The following is a 20,294-nucleotide window of genomic DNA, read 5'->3' on the forward strand; positions in this document are numbered from 1 at the left end:
GACCAAGACAAGGGACTTGTTGGCATTGCAAGATCTGTTCCCTCAATTTGCTTCTTCCTTCGCATATACAACCTTAGCTCACCTTCAATCTAAATCCCACCATCACTGGGGTTAATCTTCTCGATTTTTATCTCCTCTGTTGATTCATCCCACTTCACAGGACATGGTATTTCTCCCACTTACACCACTCCATTACTACTACTACTACAGACTCTCTTGCCTCTTATCTTCAGTGGTTGTTGAGTCACCAAAGGGTGAATCCACCTCCAAAGAGTAGTATGGTTCAAACTCTCTGAATGATACATCATACGTCACTACTCTTCCGAGTAGCAAAATGCCCCGCAAACACACATTTCACAATTCTGAGATTCAATTTCTCTACAATTGACTGTGTTTTTTTCACAAAGCATATACATCTACATAACTTCAATGGAAGGATTCTACTATTATTTTCTTTCAACATTTGACAAGGAGACTTCCAATCCAACAAATGGAAGGATTCTACTATTATTCTATTATTTTCTTTCAACATTTGACAAGGAGACTTCCAATCCAACACTCTCGAGGGCATTCTGTTGATCAATTGAGTTGCTATCAAAACTATTTGTCCGCACAAGTGCTTTGAGACATTCATCGTGATCATCATATTTTGAGCTACTTCTAGAAGATGTCTATTCTTCCTTTCGGCCATTTCGTTTTTTGTCGGTGTGTATGAATATGTTCGATAATGTATCCTTTCGACTGACAAGTTTTCCCAAACATTTTGTTAGTATACTCTGTTACATTATCAAACCCCAATACCATCACTAGAATACTGTATTGAGTCTGAATCGCCCTGTGAAAGTCTTTAAAGCAGGCAAGAACTTCACTTTTATTTCTAATCAGCTATAACCAAATAACGTGAGCAAAACAATCAATGAAAGTCACAAAATATCTATAACCATTCATCGAAGTTGTAGAATAAGATCCCCATACATCTGAATGCACAAAATCAAAAATATATGAACTCTTTTTACCAGAACTAACATAAGAGCTCCTGGCCTGGCAAACTTACAAGCATCACGCAGAAATTTTTTTTTATTTGTCTTTTCATACAATGATGGTTACAAACAACTCAATAGGCCAAACAAAGAGTGTCTTATGCGCCTTTGATGTAGCAACAATACATCCTCCACACTCCCCTCAAATACTCCCGCTCCAGCATTCTCAACCATTGATGTCAAGGTTTAGTCCATCCTTCTCTGTCTATAAGTACCAGAGTCCATTATGCCACGTGGCCGTCCTAAATTTCCGGCCAGTCCCATTCTCTTGACAATTAATTTTGGAATATCAAATGAAGCAACACATTTTAGTTAGTATAATAGAAGTAATGGATAAAAGGTTTACTAGAAAGGAAAGAGCATGCAAAACATCAGACAAATTCATAGAATTGGTACACCTCAGTGTACACATACCAATCACAGGCTGTGTCGTCCCATCAGCGGTCTAGATGCTTTCTAGAACTGTTAGGTGGATATAGGAACAGAATTCACTAGAGACACCTGTTACATACTAAGATGCACCAGAATCTACTATCCATTATGGTGAACTTGGGGTGGATATAGAGGCAAGAATATGTATATCTCGAGCACCTTTGGCTGAGTGAGCATAACTAGTAGTGTTTTACTTGGAGAACGATAAGGTGGATATATTCTCAGTGACATCACATGCCGCTCTCTGCTTTCTCTTTAACATCTCCAAAAACTTGCGATCCTCATCGATAAAGACCACCCTTGTCTTTCCCTCGTTCTTTGCTACCATTAGATTTGCCCGGTAGCCCCCTATAGACGATCCACATCCACACTTCTCTCTCCTTGGGTGGCTTTGGACAAGCCTTGCTCAGGTGTCGCACTTGTCCACAGTTGTAGAACCTGTGGGTCACCCTCTGATTACTTGTCATGCCTGAGCTCGTTGCAGTCAATTCCTCGTCGTTCTTCCCTGTTTTCACAAATTTTTTCGCACGACCCTAGAGCCACAGATGTCTCACACCCCTTCTTTAACTCTTCTGACCGAAGCAGTAGTCGTTGTCTCTTACGACACAATCCAACCAGCTTTGTCTGCTTCCCTCACATGACTCTGTCAATCGCACGCCACACAAAATCGATTGCACATTTCTATTCACTCTGACAGTTCAAGCTGTTCGCCGCTCTTCTGTTGGAATCGCACAGAAACACCGCACAAAGCCCCTTCTCCACTGCTTTCTCCTCACACTGAAGGCTTAATGTTTTTCATTTCGCTTCGTCTTCATTGTATCGAGCAGTAACCCTCATGCTCAAACAAAAGACGTTCGAACAGCTTGCTTCGCTGCATCCTCCTCACATTGAAGCCGCATTGTTGTTTTCCCATTCGCTTTGTCTCTACAACGTCAAGCCTCAATCTGCGATCCCATAGTTGCCTTCCCAACAACTGTATCGCGAGGATTCTCTGCCGCGATCCTTTCTAGCGAGCCACGATCCTTTCTAGCGAGCCGCGATCCTCTCGTTGCCTTCCCAGAGCGAGTTGTGGTCACAGTTGCTTTGCGATCCCAACTCCCAGCTCGTTTGCGATCCCGCTTCGCTTTTCATTTGCAGTCCTAGCTCACAACTGCAAGGATGATGACAATCCTACTAATCATTGTTCGTTTGTCGTTCGCGTTCCCAGCTCACAACTGAAAAGATGATTCCGATCCTACTGGTCGCGGAGAAGACGACGCCGAAGAAGTCTAGATCAAGCTAGAGGCGGTAGGTTAGGGCTCTGATACCAAGTAGGAATGATTTTGCAATTAAACTTCATCATTTCATTAATATTTTGGCTTATATCGAGCCATACAACATTTACAAATAGATCTCCAGGCTTCTTTTATTTATAAATAGAATCCCACATTTGATACAGATATAAATAGTTATGGTTATGGTCTAATATTAGGACTAGTCTCTAATGTCATCATTTTTATCGAACATTAAACTAGTAATGTCATGGCTTGGCTAGTTGGCTATGATAGGAAAAAACTTAAGACTTACGTTACTTTTTCAAATAATTCTGGGGTATATAACTCTGATAGACATCCATACAAAGCAGACATGAGAGATCGTCATAGATTGTTTTGTTGCATTCAGAGTGAAATTACTTCTTTTATTTCTTTCATTTGAAGTTTGTAAACTTATTTTTTATGTGCTTTAAAAAATATTAGCTTCGGAAGCTGAATGGCTTAACTATAATTTTGTTGTCTGTTATAACCTTTTGATATTGTAAAAATGTAGTAAATTTTTGCTACGTTTTCTTATGTGCTTTTTTTTTCCGTTATAATGCTATCGTGCAGAAAATATTGTCATTTCCCAAGTTTTAATTAATAGAAATTTCAGCTGCTATAATTTGTCAGGTAAAAACTTTTGCTGCAGGATCTTTGACAGAGTTGAAAGGACAACTTATACGAAATTGTGGTTTTCTTTTAGACGTGATGGCTTTATTGATGGGAGTAGGTCATTACGTGATAATATGGTGGCTTCATGGCATGGCATTTCACCTTGTGGATGCTATTCTTTTCTTGAACCTGCGTGTAAATATTATACTTTGATTTTTAAAATTATTTCATTTACTTGTCCCATTCTTTGACCGCATATATATAATACTTGTTTGGAATCGCCCCCACCCCCCCCAAAAAAAAGGAATATCCTTTTGACTGTAAATTTCTATAAATAATTTAACAGGCTATTTTAAGTGCATTGGTTAAGCGGGTGAAAGGATTTATCAAGTTGAAGAAGGCATTAAATTCCCTAGACGGATCCCTTCCTGACGCTACAACTGAAGAGCTCTCTGAATTTAATGATGAGTGTGCAATTTGTAGAGTAAGTATTTCATCCATATATTTCCAGATTTATCTTATCGATTTCCTTCTGGATTAATTGATCTGATAAATTGTAGGGACCAATGGCCAGGGCTAAAAAGCTACCCTGCAATCATCTCTTTCATCTTGCGTGCTTAAGATCCTGGTATGTTATGTTTCTTGTGCACGTTGCTTCTTGTTAGACATCAAATATGATTTCTGAAACTCAAAAGCTTTTATTGTCTTCTGTTGTCTTTAGCTGAACTTTAAGCTAGGTTTAAATCATCCAGTTTACTATTTATTTGTGCTACTCTATTCATATTTTTTTCTTTAATGAACTGAAATGACTTAAGGAGAAGCCAGCAACACAAATGCATTCATCTGCAAGATATGATCATTTTTTTTGTGTTAATTAAATTATATAATTATAATTTGTGGTCAGCCTATCTTGGTTTACAAACATTATTTTGTTGCTCGAGTTTAGCTGAGCCATAAATGATTCAATGGCTGTTTTTTGATATAACTAGGAGTGTCAAATTTTTTTTTGCATATGTTTTTTTGGCCAAAATTGCGTTGATTTTGCATTTCGAGGTCAGAAAGTTATTACTGGTGCCAAAATCATCTGTGTAAAATGTGACCTGCTTGCTTAAATTGTGGTTGGCTTGGCTACTTCGTGGGATTGTCACTAGTTACCTCATCTTCACTTGAGTTATCTAGCTTTAGTGATGTAGGTCATGCTTGAATTTTAGTTGAATTTCATCGTTTTTTTTTTATTTATTTTTCTAATTATCTTCACTTGAGTTATCTAGCTTTAGTGATGTAGGCCATGCTTGAATTTTAGTTGAATTTCATCGGTTTTTTTTTTTTTATTCATTTTTCTAATCCTTTATTTTAATTATAATGGAAATATGATCATTTGAGAGATTTAGTATGAGATTTTCAGTTTTATTGTGTAGGATCTTCTTAACTAGAAATTAAAGGTCATAATAACCAGACTATAAGATTATAATTATTGAGTTATATGATACTTTTGTACAACAACTTCATTCTTTTATGCTGTGTTAGGTTCTTTCCTCTTTTTAACTCTTCAACTATTGAAGCTTTTCTCAATCTTTCCACATCTCTTTACATGGAGTGGCATCAGAGTCCAACTTTGTTTGGGAATCATCATTATCGATAATACTGATTAGTGTTATGTTGAGGAATGGTTTCAAGGAATCTATGGAATTTTATTATTTTCTAAACGATATGTGCATCTGGTTTTTTTTGCTTTTAAAATCTTGAACACTATAATGGATGCATTTTGTTCTCAATATTCTTCTCAAATTGTTAGAACAAAAAATCCTCGAACTTAAGTCAAAATTTTGCAAAACTCCCCATGCATTGGTTGGCCCCATGACGCAGGAGCAACCGGGAGGCATTTTTTTTGCAACCATTGCTACAACGCTGCTACAGTGCGGCAAACTCCCGCGAACGAGGGCGTCTTGGACTGATCCAGGAGGGCATGTCGGCCATTCTTTCACGTGAATTTCCCTCCTATTTAGAGCGGAGCCCACTCATCTTTACCCTAAGACTATTTATATGTTTTTTCTTGTGTTTAAGATTAGTTTTTGGATCATACTTTTTTCAGGACAATCGTTGGTGTTAAGTGGTGCTCCGACTGCATCTCGCTCCCGAGGTGATGGTTTATCTTTCCTCCATTACACCCCACCACTCCACGTCCTTCCCTGCTACAGCTGCCCACTTGACGACAACTTTTGCTATTTTTCACCACAGTCTTCTCATTGCAGCCCTTCTTGCTCGTTGCCCCTACCTCGAACAGCTGCCCCTTGCTGTCCTGCAGCACCCCCCCTTCTCTCCCGCTTTGGCCCTTCAATGTAGTCATCCGGAAAATAGTAAACTTGATGTTTTTCTGCTATCCTCTGGCTGTTCCAGCATTTTTTACCGTGCCTTGACGCTCTGCTTGCCACCCCACTCGCTGCACTTGCTATCCCAGCCCTCCACATCTCTGCCAGCCCCACCTTTGGTTGTCCCAACTTCATACCCGTGCCTTGACGCTCTGCTTGCCACCCCACTCGCTGCCCTTGCTATCCCAGCCCTCCACATCTCTGCCAGCCCGTCCCAACTTCATACCTATACCCATTTTTGCCACCTACTTCGCTCCCGAATCACCTAGCCGGCCTCCACCATCCATGGGTCGAGCCCTAGTGTGAGCCTGCGTCGTGTTTGTTATATTTTTCCTTTGAAATGTGTTTATTGTAATTGTTTATTTGCTTCCAGTAATAATATTTGTTTTTCTAATATGGTTTGGATTAACTCTGGTATCATTTGGTATCATAGGTACTCTAACCCTTGTTCTATCCTTGGATTTCTAGCATCCGTCATACCTCAAACCTATCTCCACATAAAACTTTTCTTTCTCACCCTACAACACCTTTACCTTCCTCCACCTACCCACTAAACCCAAAACTTTGCCATGTCGCTAAAGAGATAATCGTCGGAGGCCTGATCGAGGGGAAATGAGACGATGTCGTTTATGAGATTCATAAAGAGACATCCATGAGATTTTTAGAGAGGATATGGAGCGAGAAATCTGCCAATTATAACAAAGGTTTGCCACTGTCGAGAGGAGGCAAATTGGATGGGTCACCGTTAGCCACAAGGGCGACTTGCTAGATTGAAGGAATGGAGTGAATCTCTTCCACATGCGAATCTTAGGGATAAAAAACCTCAACTTAGAAATTGTGACCTAAAATATCAGAGAAGTCAGAATTTTGACGTAAAGGTGGATTTTCCATATCACATGTATCCAGACGAGTTCATCGAGTAGCTCTAAATCTTAGAATATGTCTTTAACTGTCATGACGTACCACCAGACGGAATGGTAAAACTAGTTGCCAGCAAGCTAAAGAAAAGTGCATTATTTTGGTGTCAAAATCTGAAGCACCTACACCAGTGTGAGGGAAAAGACAATATCATAACCTCGTCCAAGATGAAATGAGAGCTGCAGTGTCAGCTCCTACTAGCTCATTACATACCAGATGTTTAGACCCCGACTTCAAAAGTAGAGACACCACGTCACCGGTAGACCACCACATCTTACAGACAAGATTCAATCCTAAGACCTTACATCCAGAGTACATATAGGGGAACATCCAAGCTAACTCCGCTTGAGGAGACACCAATTCACAGTGAAGAACAAAGGGCACCAATCCGCATTCCCAAATCTATCCTAGTCAGGAAGTGTTTTAAGGGCTATGGATTTGGGCATATTTAAGCAAAATGCACAACCTAGGGGATGATATATTTCACTGAGCAGGGAGTGTTTGAAGAAATGGACAACAACACAGTCAACACACAAAGGAGGAAGATCAAATTCCAATGGATAAGGAAGAAAAGCACATTGCTCCAGTTGAGGGCACAAGGGAGACTCCAATAGAATTTACATTGGTGGTCCAAGATGGTCCCAAGTCCTAGGAATCAATATCGAACACCCGACATGACAATCTCAGATAAGAAAAAATCAGACTTTTCAAATAGATAGACTCCTTCCCGAGTTGTACCTACTGAGGGAGGTCCAACATGTTAGAAATGAGAATCTTTTAATGTCATTTCGGGAAGATTACATGGAGTTATTTAGATGTTAAATTCAGTTCAGTAGTGTACCCACCATTAAATGTCCAGGCATGAAGGATGAACCACAGCTTTGAAAATTGTGTTAGGAGCTTAATGGGGAAGAAAATTCTCCAATGTGATCCAGGTCCTATCAGAGAAGAAGATATCTCTCCTAAGTTGTTGCTAGTGAGAGTGGTGCTGCCTCCCACAAATGTTATCCTAGATTTGATTTCTCTTCACATACTTGTTTATCAGATAGATTCAGCCGAGTATGAGGATTGAAAGAAGTAGATTATAGATTTAATTGCTCAAGATTGGGCTCGTGAAAATTTGTCATTATGCAGCTCTAACTCAAGTTGTGCCAAAAGTGGATGGATACTTATGCTATCAAAATGTGCTTTAGAATGAAAAAGCCTATATGAGCTTGCAATATTTTCACTACTTTCAATAAGGTTGACCTGACTACCATGACGAGACAAATGCTTCAACTCCCAACCTAGGGAGATTGACACGAGAGCAATTAGGAAGCATTTTTTTGTGACCATTGATACAACGCTGCTACAGTGCCCTAAACTGCTGTGAGTGAGGACAGCTTGGATGGGTCTAGGAGGCCTGGTCGACCATTCCTTCATGTGGATTTCCTTCCTATTTGGAGCGGGCCCACTTATTTTTACCCTAAGACTATTTAACCCTAAGACTATTTATATGTTATTTCTTGCGTTTTAGGTTAGCTTTTGGCTAATGTTTCTGTCAGTAAAGTAACCAGTGTCATTTTTTTTCCTTCTAGGGTTGTATTTAAGGGTCAAGTGGTGTTTTGACTGTATCTCGCTCTTGAGATGGTGATTTATCTTTCTCATTGAACCTTGTCGCCCCACGTCGTCCTTCTCTGCTATAGCCGTTCTCAGGACAATAGCTTTTGTTGTTTTTACTACAGTCTTCCCATACTAACCCTTCTTGCTCGTTGCCCCCACCTCGGACAGCCATCCCTTGCTGTCCTGCAATCCACCCATTTCTTCCCTTCGCTACTGTCATCTGGAAAACAATAAACTTATTGTTTTCCCGCTGCCCCTGGTTGTTCCAGCCTCGCCACTCCACTCGGCACCCCACTTGCTGCCCTTGCTGTCCAAGCCCTCCACTTCGCTACCAACGTGGTTTCTGCCCCTCCTTTGTTCGTCCCAACCTCCTATTCCATTTCAGTCACCTACCTTCGCTCCCCAACCACCTAGCCGACCTACACTTCCCATGATTCAAGCCTTAGTGTGTGTTCGCGCCGTGTTTATTGTATTTTCTCTTTCAAGTGTTTATGATTGTCACCGTGTATTTGCTTCCAGTAATAATATTATCTTTCCTAGTATGATTTGGGTTAAATTCGGTAGTACCCCATCCTACCAATTTTATTCTACTTTACTTATTGTGGAAGCAGCCAAACTCCCCTTCTCTTTCTGTCGAGTATCTTTTTTCTTATAATTCTTTTTTTCTTCATCGCATGAAGGATCTGAAATCCTTTGTTCTCTTATCTCTCCCTTAGTTTTTCTATATTACACTTCTGTGATGCCGTAAATTCCCTCTATTCTCTCTCAGTATTATTTTCATCTCCTTTTCTATCTCGAACTGAAAATGGGGAAAGAATGTTTTTTTATCACTTTCTCATTTAACTCTATTTTCTCTATTAATGAACATTAAAAACCACCCCTAACCTGTCTCTACTTGATGCCTCTAACCCAACTTTCTCATTTCTCTCCCTCTACCTGACGCTTCGTCCCTCTTAAATTTACTCCTCATACCCTACGCGAAGCTCCAAACCATTCTCTCAGAGAAGTAAGTTGAATCCTCTTTGCTCAATAAAAACTCTAACTCTAACAAAATCCTTTAAATGAAAGCCTAAACTTTAAACCTAGCCATGTGGGAGAAAAGAATAGCAAAATAAAATTAATGTATATAGATCTCCTTCCAACGGTTCACCTTTAAAATACCTTTTTCAAAGTTAATACAATTTAATGCAATAATTCTTGAAAAAAGACCACTTTACTAGTGAAGCTTGAATTTTCGAAGAGTCTTATTGTTATTTTCAATGGATGCATTACAGATGGCATTGTTTTTCTCCTACTTCTTTTTCAATATGGGAAAGTAAACATATTTTCTTCTTTCGGATGTTTTCTGAACTGAATGAATTTCAATATCTTGGCAACGCAATATAGGTCTCCTTAGCTTTTGCTCTGCAATAATTGAACTCTCTAGAGTGAAGTTCTGTCCACCCTTGGAGGAATGATATAGGAGAAACATGAATTTAGTTAAATAATCTTTCGATTTGTTTTATCTGTTCTTTTTTTTAGTTCTATTTTAGTTTTAATGGATAAAATGATTATTTATCAATTTAGAATAAATTTAATTAGTTTGTCTCATATTCTAGGATTTTCTCCAATAAGGTCTCTGGGTCATGCAATAATCAAATTATGAAATTATGATTATTAATAAAAATGATGCTTTTCATGGTGGCTTCCCAGATTAAGGTCTATGGCTTCTTTTTGGCTGTGCTTGGTTTCTCTCGTTGGTTGGCTTCCCAGATTTCTTCTTCTCTCCTCAACTATTTAAGGCTCACCAATCTTCTGCTGCATCCCTCTGTATTAGTTAGTTATCACCATAAAACTGATCAATTAGCAAAGTTCAATAGATCCGTTGGTTGTTTCTTCTGGTGATCACTTTATCTGTCACTACCAAACTTAGAACTTGTGCAATTACATATATATATGATAGGGAAGTTATTATGGATTCATGTTACATCATGTAAAACATAGTTAATTTTGCTGGTGCCTCTATGCTTTAATTGCATTCCCATATTTTATAAGAGTAATTTTTTTTGCAATGTTATCTATATTCATTTGAAATTATGTCGCTCCTTCGTTGCTGAACTGTCTCAATTTGCGATATTATGGCATGTGTTTGGTAGGCTGGATCAAGGCTTGACTGAGGTGTATTCCTGTCCTACTTGCCGGAGACCTTTGTTTACTTTGACTCAGGATCGAACAAATTCCATTGATCAGCAAATCCCAATTGATGGGCAAATTACTGAACATACTAATTTGAGGGATGACCATAGAAGAATATTAGCTCATGCATCACCTGCTTCTCCATTTCCCAACCAGCAACAGAATTTTTCTGATACAATGTGGAGGTTTAGTATTATTTCTTAGTATAATCCAATTACTTTTCTTTATTACAAGTTTTTTGTTTAACAATTTAAGTGTCAATTCCAAGCTTTTTGTTGCTGATTAGTTTTGATTCAAGTTTTTGGAAGTGATTGGGGCTTACTTTTGGATGAGTTTCATTGATGTTTGTTTGATTGTTTTGCGTGACCTCACCTAGAATTTAATTTAGTTATTTGTTTGGTTTACAATGTGATGCGGGCCGGCAACCTGGAACAGGCGTGGCATCCGGGTTGCTTGAATGGTTTGGAGCCGAACTAAACTGCTCCTCTTTCAATTCTTTTCCAATTTTTAGCATGTTTCCTTTTTTTCGTTCCTTTCTTCCTTTCTAGTCCTTTCCTACATATGTTTTGTATTAGAATTTGGATTCTCATTTTTTGTTATCTTTTGTCAGAACAACAGTCAGTATCTCCGGTTTCCTCTTATAGGGTTGTGTCTAAAGGCAAGTGGTGCTCTGGCTGTATCTTATTTTGAGGCAGTGACCATCGTCGACTTTCCCTTTCTCCCCAACCTTCCCTTCGCTGCTGCTATGGCCGTGCCTATTGCAGCTGCCTAGAAGAGCAGGGCCTGTGTTGTTCCTGCAGCCCCCACGCCTTACTGCAACCTTCCCAGCCACCTTTCACCTTACTGCTGCCTGCCATCCAACCGCCAATGAATCTACCTACCAGCTTTCTGCGAACCAGCTGCCGCCTTCCAAAATCAACCCTCCTTCCTTTTCTTTGCACTGTCGTTGCCTCCCAAACCTGCGCCAACCTTGCTATCACCTCCAAACAGTAACTACCTGTTTTATCGTTGTGATTCCGCTGTCCAGCCGCCCGGGCTTGCTGCCATGCCCATGTTGTTGTTATTACCACCTATTGACACTCCTACCACCATTTTGGCCTTTATTACACCATCCACTCCACTTAACCAACCACCACCACCCTTGGATCAACCCCTTGGGGCATCTGTGTCATGTCTATTGTTGTTTTCTGTTTCAAGTGTCTTTGGTTTTGTTGAGATTTGTATCTAATTTAAGGTCCTATTTATAAATAGGAGATGTTTAGGTTTAGGGGTTTATTTGTAAATGTTGTAAGCCTCTATATAAGCCACATGCATTAAAATGAAATGGGTAAGTTTTTTAGAGAAATTAATTCTTGATGGTATCGGAGCCCTAACTCTAGTAGCCACCCGACCTCGTCGTTGATGCAAATTGATCTTCCTTTCCTTCATGAAGCAGCCGCGATAGAGCTCGCTAGGAAGGCAAAAAGGGGATTACCGCTCAGTAGGAAGGCACAAACGGGATTGCGGTAGACAAGATTGCTGGCGACATGCGGGATCGCGACAGACAAGATAGCTCGCCGCAGACGGGATCACGACAGAAGGATTTCCCAGTAGCTCTGATTGCGACTTTCTCGGAAGGAACAAAGCTTCTCCTATGGTTCTATCACGAAGGGCTTTTGCAAAATTTTGTTGAGAGAGGAAGGACCGAACAGGGCTTCGTTTTTTGTGGTATTTCGTGTGCAGCAGTCTCATGGTTGCCTTCTCAAGGAATTGGGGTTCGGGAGTCAGGAAGGAAGTCTGTGTGCATTCTGTGTGCTGTAGATTTATTCTTGAGAGTATGGATGTCAGGATACAGATAATATTGGAAGTAAATGATTGGATCTTCTGGGAAAGATAGATCTTTTTTAGGCTCATATAGGGATCTAGCATCTCGATAGGTGCCATTACCTCAGCACGTGCTCTGACGCAGGTGAAATTAAATCTCATTCTCGCAGATCTAAAACTTGATGGATCGACCATGCATTTGAGTTGGTCGCGTCAGATCAATGCTGTTCTAGAAGGGAAGAGACTAGAAGGATACCTGATGGGAGTCGAGTCAAAGAGTGACATTGCTTAGGTGGATGAGTGGATGTCACACATTCATTGATTTACACTTGGCTACTAAACTCGATGGTTCCACTGATTGCCACATCAGTGTATGACATTCGAAAGATGAATGACATCTGGGCAAAGTTGAAGTGAACCTATGCTGGGACTAAGAACTACATGAGGGTGTTCCAGATTCAGTGTGGCATGGGGAAAGTGGTACAGGGTGATAGATTGATTCAGGAGCACTTTATAGAACTGGAGCGGTTGTGACAAGATCGTGATCACTTCTCACCTACGTCAAGTTGTGGTGATCCAGGGTGCAATAAAGGGGAGATCTTTGCAAAGCTGAAGATTATGCAATTTCTGGCTCATTTGAACCCGACCTTTGATTAGAGCAGACCAGTGCTCTTAGCCCAGACAACGATTCCTTCACCGGATGAGGCCATTGCCAAGATGTTGCAGGAGGAGAGTCGCATGAGGCTACACTCTGAGTCGAGTGGACTTCTTGTTTATGATCTGCTTTGGCTACCTCGAGCTTAAGAATGATAAATGCCTAGGTCGAGACCCGTAGATGCTACAATTGTGGAGAAGTGGGACACATGAGCAAAGCTTGTCGAAAGCCACCTAAGGAAAAAGAGACAGGTGGACCTGGAGAGTCTAGAGGTTGTGTTCATAATCGTGGGGGCCAAAGGGGTGAAAGAGGGGCCACTAGGTGAATCAGATGGTAGCAGGGAACGAGGGAGAGACGGATCCGATGAAGATTATGAACTCTTAGAGATGCTGAAGTGGAAGCGGAGTGCAACAAGTGATGTGATTGATGATGCATCCAACTTATCTTCATCCAAGGGGAATACTGTTACTTATGCCCACTTATCTAAATGTACTCGTGATATACATGCTCTTGCCTCTATATCCACTGCAAAATTACCATAATTGATAGTAGATTCTAGTGCGTCTAGACATGTGATAGGCACTACTAGTGAGTTCTCTTCATATACTTACCTAATAGTTCCAGAGGGCATGTAGATCGCTGATAGTACAACACAGCCTGTGATTGGTAAGGGTACAATGAGATGTACCAATTCTATGACTATTTCCAATGTTCTGCATGCACCTTCCTTTTCAGTGAATCTTTTTATTTATTAGCGCCATTATGCTTCAACTAAAACTTATTGTTTTATTTAATATTCCTAAGGTGATCTTTCAGGAGGAGCCTGACCAAAGACTTGAGACTGACATATGACATAGTGGACTCTGGTACATTGATAAAGAGGGGATGAACTTAGCCTTAACATCAATGGTAGAGAGTACTGAAGGAGGATCTGAGAGTAGTGTGGAGAATGTGTTGCTGCTACATCACAGACACATGAGACACTCTTCATTTAGTCTGTCGAGTCATTTATATATGTCTTTGTATGAAAAGAAAAATGAATAGAAACTTGTGTGATGCCTCTGAGTTGGGTAAGCACACTAGGAGCTCTTTTGTTCATTATGGTAAGAGTTCTTTTGTTTTTGATTTGGTATGCTCAGATGTATGAGAACTTTATTCTATAACTTTGATGAATAACTATTGATATTTTGTGACTTTTATTTATTGTTTTTGTCGTGTTACTTGGTTATATCTGATGAGAAATAAAAATGATATGCTTGCTTGCTTGCTTTAAAGGCTTTCACAGGGCGATTCAGACTCAATACAATGCAACAATGAAGCTATTGTGGTCTTATAACAGGACAAAGTATACCAACAAGACGTTTAGGGAGTATCTGTCAGCCCAAGGGATATAACATGAAACCACTTATCCATACACACTGACACAAAACGAAGTAGCAGAGAGGAGGAATAGAAACCTAGAGGTAGCCAGAAGCATGATCTTGATGAATGTCCCAAAGCACATGTGGGGAGTATTGGAGTGGCGATTTCCTTGTGACTTGTTGAAAGTAGGTAATGACCGGATCTTTCCATTGAATGCATTTGTTGGTGTATGTTTTGTGAAAAGGATTATAGACCATCAATAGGGAAGCTGGATCCCAGAGCTGTGAATTATATTTTTGTGGGTTATTCTGTCACTCAGATAGAGTATATTTGTTGGAGCCTAATAGAGAATAAAATGTTTGTGAGTATGGATGTGACCTTTAGAGAATTTGAACCATACTACACCTTGGAGGTGACCTCACTTTTTGGTGACTCGTCTGATAATGGAGGTATGAGGTGAGAGGGGGGGGGAGAGTAATGATGGTGAGAGATTAGTACAGGTGAGAACAACGCATTCTCCCGTTGTTTGGGAAGGATTGACTGAGGAAGAGTCGGAAAATTAAGAAAATGAGCTCAAAGGTGGTGAGACTCAAGCTCAAAGGGAGCTGAGGGTGTATACAAGGAGAAAAAGACAATGAAGTAACAATGCATGTCGTGTCACTCGTGCCAACCAATCCCTTATTCTGGTCTACCCTAACTCTACAGGTGGTATGATTTCTCTCTTATCTTCCCACTCCCATGAATTTAAGGAGGACCTCTCGCAGAAGTGTAGGTTATTCTTCTGATAGTTATTCTCTTGAACTTTTTAATTAATTGCATGACATTGCCCAGTTTGTTTCATAATTTAACATACTTCCTTTACATGGAGCATTCATTGCATCTTTGGACACTTCTCTATACCCAAGTGTGGGCAGGTAGCTAAGGAGGATCCAAAGTGGAAGGCGGTGCTCTTGATAAGAACAGGACATGGGAGCCCGTGTTGCTACCAGCAAGAAAAAAATAGGGTGGAAATGGGTCTTCATAGTGAAGCAAAACTCATATGGAAAGATTAATCACTACAAAACACTAGCTAAGGAGGATCCAAAGTGGAAGGCTACAATGCTAAAGGAACTCGGTGCTCTTGATAAGAACAGGACATGGGAGCCCTTGTTGCTACCAGCAAGAAAAAAAAAGGGTGGAAATGAGTCTTCATAGTGAAGAAAAACTCAAATGGAAAGATTAATCACTACAAAACACTATTGGTTGCGAAAGTATATAGTTAGACATATGACATTGAGTATGATTAGACATTTGCGCCAGTGACAAAGATGAACACAGTCAGGACACTGATCTCTAAAACTAGGAATGGTGGATGGAGGTTACACCAACTGGATGTGAAGAATGCATTTCTTCATGGGGATCTGCTAGAGGAGGTGCACATGGAGATACTCCTAAGCTTCGATACAAACCAAACAGCGGGCAAAGCATGTAGATTGAGAAAATCATTGTATGATTTGGAAGTCTCATCGGGCTTGGTTTGACAAGATCAGGGGAGCAATGGTAGGCATGAGATATCAGCAGATCAATATCGACCACACAATATTCTTTCGACGATATGGTAGTCACATTACTATTCTTTCTGTGTATGTGTATGCTATGTTTGTCACTGAGGATGATGAGAGAGATTGTTCAACTGAAGGCAAGTTTAGGCAAAGAGTTTGTTGTGAAGGGCCTAGAACGGTGTAGATATTTCATCGGAATTGAGGTGGCTCGTGGAGCAGAGGGGATTGTTCTATCTCAAAGGAAGTATGTTTTAGACTTGCTCACAGAGACCAACATGTTGGGATGCAAGACTGTAGTTTACCAATTGATCATAAGGGAAAATTGAGATAAAAAACAGGATAGCCCCCATTGATCACGAGAGGTGCTAGAGATTGGTAGGTCGTCTCATCTATCTAAGTCACACTCGTCCCGACATATCATTTGTGATAATTGTGGTGAGAGGCTATATGCATGATCTGAGGATGAGTCACATGGATGCAGTATATCTGATTCTGAGGTATCTGAAATGTACATCAAGGAAGGGGTTGATCTTCAGGAATAATGGACATATAAGCAAGAGCTATTGTGACTTTGACTGGGCGAGTTGTATGGATGACAGAAGATCCATATCAAGATATTGTATGTTCATAAGGGGCAACTTGGTCTCTTGGAAGAGAAAGAAATAGTCAGTAGTTGTGAGGTCAATAATAGAAGCATAGTATAGGGCCCTGACCTCAGGAGTTCTTGAAATGATGTGGTTGAAATCCTTGTTGGTAGGGCTCAAGGTGGACCAAGGAGCACAAATGAAATTGTGGTGCAGGAATAAGTCAACAATCAACATCGCCAGCAACCCGGTGGATAGAACCAAACCATGTGGGATTGATAGTTTCTTCATCAAGGAAAAGTTGAATAATGAACTACTGGAGCTAAGTCATGTAGTCACCGGAGAGCAAGTGGTTGACTGCCTCACCAAAAGACTCAGCTCATTAGATTTTTCTAGGTTGTGTGACAAGATGGGCTTAGTGGACATCTTTTGCCTACCTTGAAGGGGAGTGTTGAGATTTGTATCCAATCTAAGGTCCTATTTGTATATAGGAGATGTTTAGGTTTAGTGATTTATTTATAAATGTTGTATGGCTCTATAAAAGCCCAATGCGTTATTGAAATGTGTAAGTTTTTTAGAGCAATTAATTCTTGAGGTTTTAATCACATATTTGTTTTCAGTTATAATATCTACTTTCCCATTCATGTTTGGGTTAACTTTGATTTCATTTGGTATCATAGCCAGCCTAACCCTAATCATATCCTAAGACTTCCTCAATCCTCCACTATTGAACCTCAATAATTTTCCTTTCATACCTTACATCACCCCACACACCTTCCATCTAACCAAACCCAAATTCTAACCATGCCATCGAAGAGACATTAGTTGAGGACCTAATCGGTAGGAAATGACACAATGCTACTTACAAGAAATCCATAAAGAGATTTTCAAGCACTTATCATGGAAGTGATGCAGTAAGAAATTCTCCAACCACACTATAAGCTTAATATCTTCGGGAGGAGGCAATCGGAATGGTCACCCATTGCCACAACAATGACTTGCCAGATTGAAAAAATGCAACAAATCTGTTCACCTAGCAGATTCCAGAGATGAAGCACTATAATCCCGTAGATTTGGTCTGAAATATTATAAAAGTCAGAAACCTAAAATATAGGTGGATTTACCATATTTTGATGGCCAATTGGGTCTGGATGAATTCATTGAGTGAATCTAGACCGTGGAACATGACTTTGAGTATCAAGACACACATCAAACAAACTGATGAAATTAACCCCCAACAAGTAAAAAAAGAATATCTTTGTTGTGGGAGCACATGAAGATTCTTCAACACTGAAACGAGAAGTGTAAAATTACTATATGGTCTAAAGATGAAATAAGGAATATAGTGTCAGTACCTACCAATTCATTACAGAAAGGATGTTTAGATTTTAGCTTCAAAAGTGGAGAGGCAACATCACGGGATAACCTCCACATCTTATAAACAGAGTTTAATCCCAGGATGACATAGTCAGAGTACACCCAGAGGAACATTTAAGCTCACCATGAATGAGAAGAAACTAATGTAGAGTGGATAATAGGTGAAGCCAACCAGTATTCTCAAATCTACCCCAGTCAGAAATTGTGTCGAGTGCCACAATTTTGGGCACAATGCATCAGATTGCCCAAACAAGAGCGATCTGTCACTAAATAAGGAACAAATGAAGAAATGAACGATGATTCATTAGACACTGAAGAAAGTGAGGACATAAAATAGGAGTACCAACTGCTAACTGATGAGGGAGATGCATGTAATTCGAGTCGAGCCCACGAGAGAAATTCCAGCAGAGTTAACGGTAGTTGTTTTGTAAGGGAGTGAGTCCGAGGTGATCAGCGTTCATGAAGTATATAAGATTTTGGTGCTTCGAACTACCTTTTTGCAAGCATTGAGAGTATCAGCAGGACTGACATGAGATGTCAAGACAAGAAAATCTCAAATAAGTGAATTTCAGAATTTTCAGATATATAGCCTATTTCCTGAGTTGCTCCTATTGAGGAAGGCCCAACATATCAAATTTGAGAAGCTTTTGAGCTACTTCTGAAAGACCATATATGATCATTTGGTTATTAATTTTAGCTCAGTAGTGTACGCTACTAACAGATTGTCAGATTGGAATGAAGACCCCCAATTTTGAAATCATCTTAGAAGCTTTGGGGGAAAGGACATCCTAAAATGAAATTTAGGTCCTTACAAAGAAGAAGAGGCATCTCTCGAGTTGTTGTTATTGAGAATTGCCTAGAATGCCACAGTTTTTAGTCCAGAGTTAGTTTATACAAAGCAATTTGTTTATTGAATTGAGCCTTGCCTTGTATGACGAGTGGAAGAGACAAAATTGTAGATTTAATTGCTCGGGAGTTGTTTCATAAAGTCTACATCGATATGCAGCTCTAGCTCATATTGTGCTAAATGGGAATGTCAGCCGTTTTAATTTTAAAACTTTAAAACTTTATGATTTTTGTTAAAAAAGGGATGTAATTTTGTAGATATGAAAATAATTTAAATATAAATACAATCTTTTTGATTTTTTGAAAGTGATATTTTAATTTTAAAATAGATGAGACCAAACGAGTCTCACATATTGATTAATTCGGATGATTGAGTTCAATACTACAAGTAATACACTTATCCCGAAGAATAAACATATCATTTGTAGTAGGAACTCAATCACATAAACTAAAGAATTTGTGAGATCTGTTTGGTCTGCGAAATATCTTTTTATGAGGCCAACAAGTTCCCCTGCCTAATATAAGGATTAGATAGGGTTTATTTTACCTGAGTCCCAAGTTCTCTATAGAGGCAAACTCTTATAGTTAATTACACCTTAAAGGACTGGGGTCACTTATGAAAACTCTTGATTAAGATCAGTGGTTTTGCCTTCAAGATTTCAAAATTTAGGTTTTCAAGATTGGACATGGGAAAATCAAATGAGGGTGGCTCAAACAGGAACAATTATTTTTAAAGAATCCAATGGAATGAAGAATAGGGGGTATCACAGATTCAAGGAAACCCCGGTGATTTCCCAACTATCTTAATGTCTGGCTTTATGTTTTTGAAATGATATTATTTAATTTTGAATCATGCAATTTATTTAGAATTTATGGCATATTTGCACAATATCTGATCGTGCAAATAACCTAAAAATATATGAGGATTTACACTGTATTGTACAGTAACCTCGAGATCCTAAAGTGTTAGGACTTATAATTGCACAACAGGGTTGTACAACAGTCTAAAAGTGATTTATGAGGGTTTACGCTGCGCTAGGCGAACCACCTTGAAATCCTACGGGTGTTATTTACAATAAAGAAAGTGTTTATTGATGTGAATCTATTTTGATGTTGTAGATTCAACTTGAAGTTGTTCCTCGTCGCGCTGCCCACGGTGGTCGCTCTAAGCTCTTCGTCGTAGCAACTTTAGGTTTGATGTCAATCCTAAAGGTATATGTAATCACTAGGTTTTCCTACACTAAGGTATAGTGTGTAACAAAACAATAAAGCATGCAGTATTAAAAAAAACAGTTGAATGTATAGTAAAATGAAAAGAACAGTATAACATGCTGGGAGAACGGTATAACATGCTGTGAAATAAAATGTTGTATTGTAAATCAAACCTATATATTTGGGAGGTCTGCTGCTCCTTTAAGCTAGTTAGTATTCACTATATAAACAAAAGAAACATTGCCTGGAAAACTCGAGAAAATTGATAAATAATCCACGAAGAAAAAAAAAACTCGAGAAAATTGACGAGTAACAATTCAAATAAAACTATCAAAACCTCGGAAAATTCCAGAGAAAAGACCACGAGTGCTTTGTCCAAAAATTCCAAGGAAACATGAAAAAGTTCGAAAAGAGGGGGCCGCAAGCACTCGGGTTGGGGCTAGGCTCAAATATATATATTTGTACTCGAGG

At 39.5% G+C, this 20,294-nt stretch overlaps 1 protein-coding gene across 5 annotated transcripts in view; it reads left to right on the plus strand.

Annotated features, from left to right (window-relative positions):
* LOC110030153 (E3 ubiquitin protein ligase RIN2-like) overlaps nt 1–20,294 on the plus strand; it is a 65,287-nt gene that overhangs the window by 34,722 nt on the left and 10,271 nt on the right. For all 5 annotated transcript variants that reach the window (XM_020732766.1, XM_020732742.1, XM_020732771.1 and 2 more), the window contains exons 8-11: nt 3,417–3,574; nt 3,726–3,863; nt 3,940–4,007; nt 10,404–10,628. In XM_020732766.1, the coding sequence (XP_020588425.1) occupies nt 3,417–3,574; nt 3,726–3,863; nt 3,940–4,007; nt 10,404–10,628 (589 nt within the window). The remainder of the gene's footprint in view (nt 1–3,416; nt 3,575–3,725; nt 3,864–3,939; nt 4,008–10,403; nt 10,629–20,294) is intronic.

This window comes from Phalaenopsis equestris, unplaced genomic scaffold (assembly GCF_001263595.1).
Source record: "Phalaenopsis equestris unplaced genomic scaffold, ASM126359v1 Scaffold000002, whole genome shotgun sequence".
Lineage (NCBI taxonomy): Eukaryota > Viridiplantae > Streptophyta > Magnoliopsida > Asparagales > Orchidaceae > Phalaenopsis > Phalaenopsis equestris.